This window comes from Pleurodeles waltl, chromosome 7 (genome assembly GCF_031143425.1).
Source record: "Pleurodeles waltl isolate 20211129_DDA chromosome 7, aPleWal1.hap1.20221129, whole genome shotgun sequence".
Lineage (NCBI taxonomy): Eukaryota > Metazoa > Chordata > Amphibia > Caudata > Salamandridae > Pleurodeles > Pleurodeles waltl.
Genome location: NC_090446.1, coordinates 1,283,166,391 through 1,283,181,391, shown reverse-complemented (window position 1 = coordinate 1,283,181,391; position 15,001 = coordinate 1,283,166,391). Strand labels below are relative to the sequence as shown.

The 15,001-nt window shown below is 46.4% G+C and overlaps 1 protein-coding gene across 1 annotated transcript in view; it reads left to right on the top strand.

The window, feature by feature from the left end:
• Positions 1-15,001, top strand: part of LIG1 (DNA ligase 1) — a 296,484-nt gene that overhangs the window by 109,523 nt on the left and 171,960 nt on the right. Inside the window, exon 9 of the mRNA XM_069200497.1 lies at positions 4,263-4,370. Within this exon, the coding sequence (XP_069056598.1) occupies positions 4,263-4,370 (108 nt within the window). The remainder of the gene's footprint in view (positions 1-4,262; positions 4,371-15,001) is intronic.

Sequence of the window (15,001 nt, the reverse complement as noted above, 5' to 3'; positions counted from 1 at the left end):
GTTATGTGAATTGACCTCCAAGCTAGGCTCACTAGTGAATTCAAGACTTAGAATTTCCATGGTGGCTTTACAGAAATGAAAGAATTCCCATGCTGTAGCACAGCAGTGGGAGCAAGTTCCCCCAGAGGCCCGGCAGCTCTGTATTCAGTCTTACCCCTTCTTGCTGGAGCAGTCGTTTGGAGGTACTCAGGGGCACAGTGACAGCCTGGTGGTGAGTAGAAATCTGGATGATGCTGTAGAGGTGGCAGGAGTCCATGGCGCACCACCAATCGTGTGGTAAGGCTCTTTCGGAGTCGAGCTGCAGGTCTTGGGTGCTCCTTGATTTAGGTAGTTGAATTGTTGTTCTTCCTCCACCAGTCACAACCTGCTTCAGCTTCACAGTTGCCCCCTGCCTAAAGATGGCTGGCCTCTTGTTTCACCATGGCCCCCTCCAGGCATATGGGGGTCTTAACAGTGCACACAGATCAACTGCCCCTTCCCGACAACAACTTGCACAGTACAATAGGTTGGTCAGTTAGCATCCCCAGGAACAACTGCTTGCCTGGACCAAAACAGGCATACTCTCCCCTCTGTGATAATGACCTACTCAATCTTGTTGGAAGCTATGAAAATTCCAAATCCTCAGACTTACAAACCCCCTAGCCAAACACAATATGGCCCACCAATTCCCACCTTCATCTCCAAAAGCATTAACCCACATCACACTGCCCCCTAATTCTCCTGCTCTCTCCCAGTCTGATTCAAATCCTAAATATAGACTTGGTCAAATAGTGCATAACCTCACCAGATATTCCCAAGCTTTATGCTACACAATTGCTGCATGGCAGTCAAACACTGCCTTGATCTGATATTGTCCAGGACTTTGACGTCATCGTCCATGTGAAAACCTGGCTTACCAATACCTCAAGCAATGTTCTGTAACTCTTACTGCCCCCCTTGATGCTCCAATTTGCACTTCTACTGGGAAGACCGTCTAGATTTGGGGGAGGGGAGGTCCTGTGGTCATTCACAAGCTTGCTAAGCTGCAGGCTCCTCCCCCCAACTGTTTTTAATAGTTTGAATACATGGAGTTAGACATCTCCTCCTGCTCACACACTGCTCCCATCCCCAGGATAAAAGGGATTTACCACCCCAGGACAAACCAACACTTGCACAGAGGAATGCATGAAGTTCCTCACATCCCAATTAATCGGTGCAGACAGCATAATCTACCTGGGTGACTTCAGCCTTCATTGGGGTGCTGAGGGTGCCAAACGTATGGACACCTTTGATTTCTTTCTCTGCGACACTGACCTCCAACAACACTGGCAGAAACTCGCACACTGCAAGGGCTGCACTCTGGATCTGATAGTATCCAGACCATCTCACCTTATGACCAGTGACCCCATCCTGTGGACTGTCCACCTGCAGATCCCATTCAGTGTCCTTCACCTTCACTAAAATGTGTGGTCAACCTTAGAAGGGGCACAGTTTGGTTCTGGGATACAAATAACCTCTACCTCAAACCCATAGCTGTCCCAAACTTTGTTCAGATTGTGCCTCAACTCCACATCAATGAGACCCCACTTAGACAGCTCCTGCATGGAGTCCTTGATTGACCAATGCACTCCTGTCAAGAGCAAATGCAGCAGAATCAAACCTTCCCTACCTTTGTACCCAAAAAACCTCTAGGAAAAAAGGATGCAGCAAGGAAACTTTGAGAGTGAAGACAAATATCAGCCCCACTCAGTCTGGGTAAACTAGATCTGCCAGGCCAGGAAAAACTACAAAGACAACATTTTTAAAACCAAGTACTCTCATAACCCTTTCCTCCTGGACACTGCCACAAATCTTCAAATTACTTTTTGAGGTAATCAAGGAGGGTAACAACCCTGTTCAACTTCCCCACCCAAGTCCTCTGAGGCCTTATGCAACACTTTTGTGGATTTTTTTTATTTTATTTTCAAAGCCATGAACATCTCCCTTCCAGAGAGATGTGACTGTGAAGTTGACCAGAATCTACCCTGCAAGGCACTGCAACCATGCTCCTCTTCCTCCCCAATCTCAAAGGCTTATTTACTGTTGACCATATCTAATGTGATACCCTCAAACATTTCTGCAATGCTGTTCCTGGCTCAATCAGTAAATTTCTCAACAGACCGCTACTTCCCCCTCTAGACTAACCTGGTCAACTCCCTTGAACATTTAATGATACCAGACCATTAAAAAAAAAAAAAATATATATATATATATATATATATATATATATGTATATATATATATATTTTTAAATGGTCTGGTATCATTACCTGTTCAAGGGAGTTATATAAGGGATATATATATTCACTGCATCCCGATGACTTGAACAAGTTTCATCTGTTTATCCAGTCTTTTCCCTTCCGTCCCTACGTAAGATATTTCAAAGGTGCATAGCTCTCAGCTGTCATTCTGCATCCACAGTACATCCTTCATACACTCTAATCATACTTCTGTAAGGACCACAGCACAGAGACTAATTCTGCAGATTGTGGACAACGCTCTATTTGCATCCTGGACGCTGGACGTTCTTGCTTTGTTCTCCTTGACCTCTCTGTTGCATTTAACAGAATCAACCACCAGGCACTGATGGAATCTGAAAGTGTATTCCTGAACTGGTTTATCAGCTCCCTGACCTAGAGGTCTCAAATAGTGAAAATTGGGAACTGTCTCAAAGCCAATTTGCCTTCAGCAAGGGCCCTCAAAGGCTAGCCCCTTTCTGCAACCCTTTTCAATAACTAATTCGGACCCCTCTACATGATCTTAAGGCACTCTGGCATCCTCTTCCACTTATATGCTGACAATACCCAAATTTACCATTAGGTCGCATCCTGAGATAACCTTATCCTATCCAGTATCTTGACGGGAATTAAATCCTGGATGACCAATCACCACCTCAAACTAAACCAGGCAAAAACTAAATGTATTCGGAGATCTCTGAAGAAAGGTAATCCTTCTGTTCAAGACTGGCTGGCTCTCTCCCTTGCCTTGGAGGGCCGTTCTTCCATTTTTCAGAATGCCAACTCTCCTGTTTTCACCTTTGACAGCCATTTCAGCCTCCAGAGCCATATCCCAAACATAGTCAAGAGTGCCCAGTTCCAGCTAATGCTGCTGTAGGGAATCTGGCAACTCATCCCAGCCTATGACCTAAAATCAGTTGCTCCAGGCACTGGGGGGTTGTCCAAGAGGAGGGTAGTCCCATAGTTCAGCCTGGAAAGAACCACCTAGGCCCGCTCAGAGCGGTACTGCATGCTGCACATGCTTTGTAATTGATTACAAGAAATTTGACCAACTCTAAAGCTGCTCACCTACAGTTGGCTCCCTATAGATGCAAGAGCCCAATTTATAACTGCATGCACTACTCAAAAAGCTTTCCACTTCTCTTCTCCCTCATACCTGTGAAACTGAGAATTTTAGGACCCCAACTGTGGGACAGAAATACTCAGTCCCTTCTCTTTGTGTCTCCCACCTTCAGTTGAGAGCAGTTCATGACCCAATCGTTCTCTGGGTGTGACACAAGAATTTTGAGCTTTCTCCCTCTACTTGATCACGTGCCATGTTACCTTCAAAAAAGATCTCAAAGCTCTTCTTCTAAGACGCTTGGGTTAATTGCCCTTTGCCACTACCTGCTCTTCAGTTTATGCTTTAATTTATTGGATGTTGTATCCCAAATATGTCCCTACTCCGACTGTCAGAAATCCATTTATGTACAGCATTCCTCCCATTTTCTCCTGATTTCTTGCTTTTGATTATGGTATTCACGATGTCACTGTTTTTGTTTTTATTGTAAAGCACTTGGATGCCCATGGGCCAAGTCCAGGTTCTAGCGTAGCTGGCGGTTGTGAGTTGGCCATGTACACTTAAGTTATGTTCCTTTGACTTTGAGGGACTTATGTGTCTTTATATGCTGGTTTTATTTGTATAAAACCTTTGCTATGTTGCCTTTGGCTGCGACAGCACATGGCAAACTCTTACATTGGTGCCATTTCTGTCTTGTGGCCGACCCACAATGTTCATCTTAACACTGCTTGACAGCTTTAGCCAGTTGGCTTTTAATATGAGTTCTTTGCTTGCTAAGATACTGTGCGTTATTTCATATATGTAAAATGCATTCGTTTTCTAGTGGTGTCTTGTGTGTGCTTATGTGCTGAATTTAAGCTGTGGAGGAAGGCGCTCCGTTTTTAAAGTGCTTTTCTTTTTAGATAGAAAGAGCTTGACACTTTCTCTTCAATTACTCCATTTTTCAGCTTCTTTGGCACTTCAAAGTCAGAAACTTCAGAAGATTCTGTTGAGTACAACCCATCAAAGAGCAGCTACCACCCTGTGAAAGATGCCTGCTGGAGTCATGGACAGAAGTGAGTGACCGGTTTTGCTAGTTGTGTTTCATGGTGATGCTAATGGGCGTAGTAGTGGTGACAGTTGCTACCAGACAATTATTTCTAATGGGTCTATTGAAGGTGCAGGATCTTTGCAGTGCCATTGCACTGTTTAGCATGTTTGTCAAGCTAGATACTATTAAACAGATCAGCCCAATTAAGCTGACTGACGAAGAGGCGAAAGGATTCTGGGGCTGGCCTTCTTACTCATTAAAATCTTGGCTGAGTGGAGAGTTTGTCTAGGACCCAGCTTGTTATAAATGTTGCTAATTCTGCCCGCGTTAACTTTTGGCTCTTTCCATAAGTAAATATTAAAGGGGTATTCTTTCAATTATAGCTGACCCTCATCCTGTTTTTTTTCTCCTGTGTGTTGGGACAAACCACATCTGCCAAGCTTTCACAAAGCTGGGACTCCCATCCCTTTGAGCAGTGGTTCCCAAACTTTTTCGACTCGCAGCTCCCTTCACCTATATTTGCCATTGCCTGCGCCTCCCCATTATGTGACTTTTTTTTATCTTTTTCGGGTGGGCGATGTAAGCCCAGCCTCGGGAGTACTTTAATTATATCAACGAGCAGAACATGGATGTTTTGTATGTTTCCTCCTCCCTGCTAGACCACATCGCCTCCAATTCAACCTCTCATTCTTAAACGTCTAAAAAATGTAGCCACATCTCCCCCCTGTGTCACACTTGCTGTCCTCCATGCACGTATTTTCTTCTCTGTTTACAACGTCATTACATTGCCTTGACCACACACACATCTCGCACCTCACCTTAGGTGCACACATTCTGCCTTCAATCTGGACACTTTCTCCTCTAAAACTACTTAACAGTACTTGATCATTCACCAGTGCTTAATTTGTGCTTGTTGTTTCCGGTGCTAAGCAAGGAAGAGAAAAACGAAATAGTGTCACAATGGGAGAAAACAGAAAGCTGCAAGAGTGAGCTGAAGGGGCTTTAAAATCATTGAAGAGGCCTGAGATGGCTTCAGTATTACACTGCCTCAGTATTCCATTTTCGCACATTTAATTGCAGCAGCCACATGTTTAAAAGGAGGACTTTGGGCACCGGCACGTTTTTATTTACAAATTAAGCACTGCCGTTCACACTCCCACTCTGCAGTTTCTTGAGAATTTAGGAGGCACTGCTGCCTTAAATTATTTTAAAGGCTTCAGCTTTTGATAACTGTGCTTTCCAAGTTCCACTTGGTCTGTACCTCCCATAGCCGTTTTTCTGGCATCCCAATGAAAATTGTCTTCCCCTGGCAGTAAGACTCAGTAAGTAATCTGATTTGGGCATGCAAGTGAGGGAGGACTGTGGTCCTATAATTTATTTTTAACAATTTACTAGCATTTAGTAAACACAAATGGGGAAAAAAGGAAAGGTGTGCTTAATAATAAGAAAAGGGTGGAAGGTTAATCTTTCACAAAGCAGAAATGCTGCAATTTTCCCCTGGACATGTCATCAACAAGGAACTAATAATTCTAATAATGTCTTCTAACCTAAATAAACAAACTCAACTTCTGTGTGTGTGCTGAATCAAGCTGTTAGCAGTTTTCTCCTGTCCGGAAACTACACAGGGGCCTCGTGCTTGCCCCTGGGAAATATCCATCTGTTTTAAAAACAGAACATTAGTTATTAATAATACTATAATTACTATATGGCGCTGCTTAGGAGAATTTCTTGCACATTCCTGTGATCTCCGGTCCTGCCGTGCCCTCTCTCTCACCCTAGATTAGAAATCCTAATAATAATAATAATTATAATTACCTGATTATTGTAAATTCAACAAGGAACACGTCCGATGTGCGCACTTCAAGAGGATCCCACGGGAGCAATAACATTCCAGTGCTCTCTTCTGAATTTCCGACCGGCTGGCATGACAAAGGCTTTTATTTAAGAACTAAACACGTTTGGTGAAACCATGCTGCATAGGGCAAGACCTTGACAGGTGGGGCTTATGTAACTCCCCCACATAAAATGCTAAAGAGTTACTCGGCCGCAAAATACTTTTAACTCGTCATAAACAGGTCATTTATAAACTGCACGCATAAATCTTTTTTAACATGTTCATATCATGTTTCCAAAATGTGCGTGGCGCCCCTGGCAACTTTTAATGGCGCACCAGGGTGCCGCGGCACACAGTTTGGGAACCACTGCCTTTGAGGTTTGAGGACGGCACTGGGAGTCTCCTATGACCCCAATGCAAGATTTCACTTCAAATTGTTTGTCCGCAATGGAGGACTGTGTATCTGAACCAGTTTTGTGTGAGTGTCTAATGTCCTTGTTAACATCCAGTATGACTGCATTCTTTGTCAATCATTTGCGGCCTCCTGCCTTATGGTCTTCATCCCATGGTGTGACTATTTGTCACATCATGAGATTGTCATCCTCTATCTCTTTGGTTAAAGAGATCTAGCCTGTTATGTTGGCTGTCCCTTCCTCTTTTAACTGCTGCTGTGATTAGTGGCCCCAGATACCAGCGGTCTCAACTGTAAAGCTCTCCCGCATCTGCAGAAGAAAAACTTGTGGGCCAGCTCCCTTTATTTGTCTCAAAAGTTAATTATCGACAACTAAGAGGCCAGTGCTACTCAGCACTCCAGAGATTAAACATTGTGGTAAGTAGTGGCCATCAGTGGAGAGTCATTTGTAGTTGTCAAGGAAGATCTAATGCTTCTTAGTAACCTGATGTCTCACTGGGAGGTTTTTTAGACACCTGTTTAATCTAGAACAGATGTGTTCAAACCTTTTGGATCTGAGCCCTCCTGAGCAACCCTTTTGAAGACTGCCACGTCTCCAAAACTTTATGGAAATATTTTTTTTGGGGGGGAGGGGAGGGTAGTGTAATAAAGTACCATCTTTCTTGGCATGTTACCCCCATTTTTACCTGTATATCAGTATGTTTTTGCCTGTCTCACTGGGATCCTGCTGGTCAGGACCCCATTGCTCATAGTTTATGGCCTAATGTGTGTGTCTGTATAGTGCTTAACTGTGTCCACTGCGGACCCCCAGTACTGCCAAACCAGAGCTACAGCTGCTGCCACCTCACAGACAGGGTTCTGCCCTCCTGGGGTCTGAGCAGCTCAGTCCCAGGAAGGCAGAACAAAGCATTTCCTTTGGGAGGAGGGTGTTACACCTTCTCCCTTCGGAAATAGGTGTTACAGGCTGGGGAGGGGTAGCCTCCCCCAGCCTCTGGAAATGCTTTGAAGAGCACAGATGGTGCCCTCCTTGCAAAACCCAGTCTACACCGGTTCAGGGACCCCATTGTCCCCTCCTCTGGTGCGAAACTTGACAAAGAAAAGGGGAGTGACCATTCTCCTGTCCATCACCACCCTAGGGGTGGTACCCAGAGCTCCCCTAGTGTGTCCCAGACTTCATCCATCTTGCTTTGCAAAGTGTGGGGGCACTCTGGTGGGCTCTGAGTGGCCAGTGCCAGCAGATGACGTCAGAGACCCCTCCTGAAAGGTCCTTACCTGATAAGGTAACCAATCTCCCTCTCAGGGCTATTTAGGTTCTCTTCTGTAGGTTCTCTTCAGATTCTACTTAGCAACTGCTACTTCATCCTCTGACCTCGGATCAACCGCAGCCTGCTCCAGAAACCGCTGTAACAGCAACAAAGTATACACAAGGGATACTTTTCTTCTGCAACTTCAGCTCCAGCCAGCACCTGCAACAGTTTTCACAGTGTGCACGCTCTGAGGACTCCCTGTCTTCACCCTGCACCAGAAGGACTGAAGAAATCTCCTGTGGGGTGACGGAGTCACTCCCCTGCTCACGGAGGCACCTTCTAAGTCGACGACCGGTTTTCTTGGACTCCTCTCACAGGGATGAGCATGCTCCTTGGACCACAGAGGGTGGACCCCATCGACATACTGTCCTGAGGTCCTGCTGACGCAATTTGGAGGAGGTAAGACCTTGCCTTCCCTGAGAGCGACAGTACCCCTGTGCACTGCGTCGTCTTCACCTCCTGAGGCCTCTGTGCACCATTTACAAAATTCCTTTGTGCACAGCCTGGCCCAGGTCCCCAGCTTTCTATCCTGCGACGCTCAACTCGCTGAGTTGACCGCCGGCGGCATGGGACCTTTCTTTGCACTGCTGCACCAACCGCGTTTTGCACCTCCTTAGTCCCTGTGTCCTTGGACTCCTGTGGGTTCTGTCTGGTGTCCTGAGGGCTCTCTGAAGTGCTGAGAGCCCCCTCTTCCTCCTCGCACAGAGTTGAAGCCCCAAGGTCCCTCCTGGGTCCAGCCAGCGCCATTTTGACGCAAAACGCAACTTTTCTTTTTGTAACCAAGGCTTGTTGGCGACTTCCAACATGAAATCATGTCTGCAACCATCTTCACGTCTTGAGACATCCATTGGATTACGCAGGAACCCGCTGGCATCTTCCTAGGGTGCATTTCTGCAGTCTTCGTCCAACCGGGGACTCTTCTTTCGCGCCCCTCTTCTGGGTTGGCAGGGGCTCCTGTCCTTCCTGGAACTTCTTTCGACTTCTGGACTTGGTGCCCTTCTTTTGCAGGTCTTCAGGTCCAGGAATCCAGCAGTTGTTGTTTGCAGACTTGGTTGGTTATTGCAATAATTCGAATCACGAGGTGTAGTGTTGTCCTAAGGAAACTTGCAGTACTTTACTCCTGCTTTTCTGGGCTCTGGGGTTGGGTAATGTACTTACCTTTACTGTATTCTTACTCTCCCAGCGATTCTGCACACACTACACTTGTCTGGGGGGAATTTGTGATTCTTATTCCACTTTTAGTATATGGTTTGTGTTGCCCCTAGACCTATTTTCTCCCATTGCATTCTATAGCAATTCCTATTGTTTTCACTATCCTATGTCTAATTACTTGCCTTATTTTGGTGTCTAGTGTATATATTGTGTATAATATCTCCAGAAGGAGTATTGCCTCTAAGATATTTTTGGTACTATGTCACCTAATTAAACTACCTTTATTTTTGGTAACACTGAGTATTGTCTTTACTTGTGTATAAGTACTGTGTAACTATAAGTGGTATTGCATGAGCTTTGCAGGTCTCCTAGTTCAGCCTAAGCTGCTCTGCTATAGCTACCTCTATCAGTCTAAACTGCTAGAACACTACTACTTCACTAATCAGGGATACCTGGTATAAGGTGTAAGTATCCAACATACCCACTACAAACCAGGCCAGCCTCCTAATGGTAGGGTGAGAGTTATGAGATAATTTCAGTGGTACTTTTCTGTAGCTCATAATCCACCCTCAATTTGAGGCTTGTAAAAGAGAAAATATATCAAACAAAAGTAGAAGTTGACTAGAAACACTACTTCCCGTAATTAGTGTTGTGAGCCCCTCAGACTCCTGGGCCCCAATGCAACTGCACCTAATGGACTAATAACTGCTGTACTGAGTAGCAGACTGTTTCATCCGCCTTCCTACCCACAATGCCTGGAAATCACTCATATCTTGAAGCAGACTCTTTCAGGAAAAAAAAGACCTCAGTGTTGGCCCCCATTTGCAGCATGTGTGCCCTCTGCTTGAACACTAGCGAGGAAAATGAGCCCATGTTTTCCTTTCATACGGGCAGGCAGGCGGTCATAATTGTGATGCATTGGTCCCCTCACACTCCTGGGCCTCAGTGCCACTGCTCCAGCTTCACTAATGATAGCTACTGCCTTATGACGAGAGCAGACGCCTCTGCCCTTTAAGAATATGGGCCCCATCTTGCCCCATCCGCCCCTTTATCCTACTGAGGCCCAGCTAAGGTGTTTCATCTGCTTCAGTTTACACCTCCCTTGGGCCATTGGTCTGAGGGTGAAAGCAACATTGGCATAGAAAAGCTATACTGGTCAATAATGCAAGGTAGGACAGTAAAACAGCCATAACTGAGGTTTAGTTAGCTTTTTGTACCCTGGACCCCTGCACCAGTGTACCTGCAGCACTCATGATGCCTTTAGCTGAGTGAAGCAGACTGTCTCCTTCTGACTCCATCCCTCCCAGGCCTGAGGGCCAAAGCAGACTTAGACACAAATAAGGATAAAAAGCTGCACATCTCGCCCCCTGTTGCTTGCACAAGGTTGACCTCTACCTTAATGCTAGCAATTTAAAAGTGCCCAATCCCCCATTGGGGTGCATGGGCTATTCACACCCTGTCAACGGTGCCAGTGCACCTACTGCTCTAAAATTCGAGATGGCTCTTGTAGGAAGTTGGCTCTGTATGCACTATTTCAAAGTAAGGAATAGTATGCACAGAGTCCAAGGGTTCCCCTTAGAGGTAAGATAGTGGCAAAAAGAGATAATACTAATGCTCTATTTTGTGGTAGTGTGGTCGAGCAGTAGGCTTATCAAAGGAGTAGTGTTAAGCATTTGTTGTAGATACACACAGGCAATAAATGAGGAACACACACTCAGAGACAATTCCAGGCCAATAGGTTTTTGTTATAGAAAAATATATTTTCTTAGTTTATTTTAAGAACCACAGGTTCAAATTCTACATGTAATATCTCATTTGAAAGGTATTGCAGTTAAGTACTTTAGGAACTTTGAATAATCACAATAGCATATATACTTTTTACATAAAACACATTTAGCTGTTTTAAAAGTGGCACAGTGCAATTTTCACAGTTCTTGGGGGAGGTAAAGTATTGTTAGGTTTTGCAGGTAAGTAAACCACCTACGGGGTTAAGATTGGGGTCCAAGGTAGCCCACCGTTGGGGGTTCAGAGCAACCCCAAAGTCACCACACCAGCAGCTCAGGGCCGGTCAGGTGCAGAGTTCAAAGTGGTGCCCAAAACGCATGGGCTTCAATGGAGAGAAGGGGGTGCCCTGGTTCCAGTCTGCCAGCAGGTAAGTACCCGCGTCTTCGGAGGGCAGACCAGGGGGGTTTTGTAGGGCACCGGGGAGACACAAGTCCACACAAAAAGTACACCCTCAGCAGCGCAGGGGCGGCCGGGTGCAGTGTGCAAACAAGCGTCGGGTTTCCAATGGGAGTCAATGGGAGACCAAGGGGTCTCTTCAGTGGTGCAGGCAGGCAAGGGGGGGGGGGCTCCTCGGGGTAGCCACCACCTGGGCAAGGGAGAGGGCCTCCTGGGGGTCACTCCTGCACTGGAGTTCCGATCCTTCAGGTGCTGGGGGCTGCGGGTGCAGGGTCTTTTCCAGCCGTCGGGATTTTAGAGTCAGGCAGTCGCGGTCAGGGGGAGCCTGGGGATTCCCTCTGCAGGAGTCGCTGTGGGGGCTCAGGGGGGACAACTTTGGTTACTCAGTCTCTGAGTCGCCGGAGGGTCCTCCTTGAGGTGTTGGTTCTCCACCAGTCGAGTCGGGGTCGCCGGGTGCAGTGTTGCAAGTCTCACGCTTCTTGCGGGGATTGCAGGGGTCTTTAAATCTGCTCCTCTGAAACAAAGTTGCAGTCTTTTTGGAACAGGGCCGCCGTCCTCTGGAGTTTCTTGTTCCCCTTGAAGCAGGGCAGTCCTCTGAGGATTCAGAGGTCGCTGGTCCTGGAGAAAGCATCGCTGGAGCAGGTTTCTTTAGAAGGCAGGAGACAGGCCGGTAGGACTGGGGCCAAAGCAGTTGGTGTCTTCCTTCTTCTGCAGGGGTTTTCAGCTCAGCAGTCTTCTTCTTCGGTAAGTTGCAGGAATCTAGTTTCCTAGGTTCTGGGGAGCCCCTAAATACTGAATTTAGGGGTGTGTTTAGGTCTGGGAGGGCAGTAGCCAATGGCTACTGTCCTTGAGGGTGGCTACACCCTCGTTGTGCCTCCTCCCTGAGGGGAGGGGGGCACATCCCTAATCCTATTGGGGGAATCCTCCATCTGCAAGATGGAGGATTTCTAAAAGTCAGTCACCTCAGCTCAGGACACCTTAGGGGCTGTCCTGACTGGCCAGTGACTCCTCCTTGTTTTTCTCATTATCTCTCCTGGACTTGCCGCCAAAAGTGGGGGCTGGGTCCAGGGGGCGGGCATCTCCCTAGCTGGAGTGCCCTGGGGCATTGTAACACAAAGCTTGAGCCTTTGAAGCTCACTGCTAGGTGTTACAGTTCCTGCAGGGGAGAGGTGTGAAGCACCTCCACCCAGAGCAGGCTTTGTTTCTGTCCTCAGAGAGCACAAAGGCTCTCACCGCATGGGGTCAGAAACTCGTCTCTCAGCAGCAGGCTGGCACAGACCAGTCAGTCCTGCACTGAACAATTGGGTAAAATACAGGGGGCATCTCTAAGATGCCCTCTGTGTGCATTTTTTAATAAATCCAACACTGGCATCAGTGTGGGTTTATTATTCTGAGAAGTTTGTTACTAAACTTCCCAGTATTCAGTGTAGCCATTATGGAGCTGTGGAGTTCGTTTTTGACAGACTCCCAGACCATATATTCTTATGGCTACCCTGCACTTACAATGTATAAGGTTTTGCTTAGACACTGTAGGGGCATAGTGCTCATGCACATATGCCCTCACCTGTGGTATAGTGCACCCTGCCTTAGGGCTGTAAGGCCTGCTAGAGGGGTAAATTACCTATGCCACAGGCAGTGTGAGGTTGGCATGGCACCCTGAGGGGAGTGCCATGTCGACTTAGTCATTTTCTCCCCACCAGCACACACAAGCTGGCAAGCAGTGTCTGTGCTGAGTGAGGGGTCCCTCGGGTGGCATAAGACATGCTGCAGCCCTTAGAGACCTTCCCTGGCATCAGGGCCCTTGGTACCAGGGGTACCAGTTACAAGGGACTTACCTGGGTGCCAGGGTTGTGCCAATTGTGGAGACAATGGTACATTTTAGGTGAAAGAACACTGGTGCTGGGGCCTGGTTAGCAGGGTCCCAGCACACTTCTCAGTCAAGTCAGCATCAGGCAAAAAGTGGGGGGTAACTGCAACAGGGAGCCATTTCTTTACAGCTCTTTAAAAACAAAAAACTAAATCCCAAGATTTCCTCACCTTCCTCAAGGTACCTTCCTATAAACAAATCAGTTAGGCACTACATAGTGGTACCTCTTGTGGGCCATCTGTTTAACACTATCCATGGATCTCGCACCTTTGCTCTTTCACCTTACCCTGAGGACTCAGAGGTCTGGACAGTCAGGCTCGGCATCTGAATGTAACCCTCCTGGCCTCCTTCCTATCAATTCCTCGACCCGCCTGAAGGGGTGTGTACATGTAAACAGTGGTGGAAGTGGGTGGGATATATAGACTGGCATGCTCATGCCTTTTTAATTTTACAGAAACAAACATCTCTGAACAGTGAATGCAGACCTTGAGGTTGTCCTGAGTGAAAGTGAAGAAAGGATGATTGGATGATTAATCAATGTAAAAGCTGCTTGGGAAACAGTATTGCCCTTAATTGATGGAGTTAATAGAAGCTTCATGGTATCAAAGATTTATTCTTAATGAGACATAATATTATCAGCCAGAATTCTGAAAAGTGTACTTTTAATACACTTATAACTGTTTGCACTAGGTACAGTCTGATTACCTATTACTAAATATATACTTTAAAAGGACATGTTTTATCTTAAACGGGGGCGGCGGATTTAACAGGAAAACGCAGCACAGCAAGCAGCAACTAAAGTTACTGTGCTGCATGAAAGGGAGTGCAAAAAACAGGGCCTAATCTACGAAGATGCTGCACTGTTCTTCTCTGTCCTTACACTGGCACACTTTTGGCAGCCATGTACCATCTCAAACACCTTTGCGCCATAGTGCAAGGGTGTATGGGTTCTCTAAAGCACAGGTTTTGTACTGGAAGGGTTCCTTTCCAGTGCGTAGCAATGCTTTTGCAGTGTGAATCTTTTCTGGATTTGCATGCTCTGCATTATTTTGCCATATAGTGGTGGCTCCGGAATTCTCCTCTTGTAGGTCTCCTTTTTTTAATAAAATAAAAAAACTTTTTTTTTAAATTTTTTTATTTTTTTTTGGTATCATCTGTTACCATTGGATGCCTTGTCAATCCCCCTCCTGATGTCAGATACTCGCCTCAGAAGCCCCAGTGCATGGTGGCCATCTTCAGATTATTTTTCCCACCATTGGGTCTGAAAGCAATGGCCGAAGCCTCTTTAAACATTGATAGGAGTGGATCAAGTGACAGATCGTCTAACAATTCCAAAGATATTCAACTTACAATGAATATCAATGAAGATGAGGATAACTGATATCCACCAAGACCGCTCTGAAGAAGTAGGTGGGGGCTCATGGGCGACTGATGGGGAGATCAGGGCATGTGCAACCAAGGGGCCACAATCACTGGGGGCTGCAAAGAACACACTTTAGATTTTACCCATTGTGTCAACACAGGTTTGCCCAGATAGACAACCACCAGGTGTGCAGCCTCTGCACTTAGAGGGACCACAGTGTAGACCTGTGCAGCGGGTGGCGAATTAAAACCAAAGAGGTTTGGCACCATGGAGAAGCGGAGACAGACTGCTCGTCATTGCAGGTACTCTTCCTTTCGAGCATGGATGAGGGTAACTTTGCCGAAGGAGAAAGCTTTGACGCAGAAGTGAAGACCTCAACTAGGAACAGTAGCAGGAAAAAAACCACAAAGAATAACATGGGTATATAACACTTAAAAAAACAAAAAGCAAGGCAATTCCTTCGTACTAGAAATCCTCACGGGCTCTGCACCATAGTGCTCGTCAACCAAAGACAAGTCAGAGAAGAAAGAACCCCTTGGG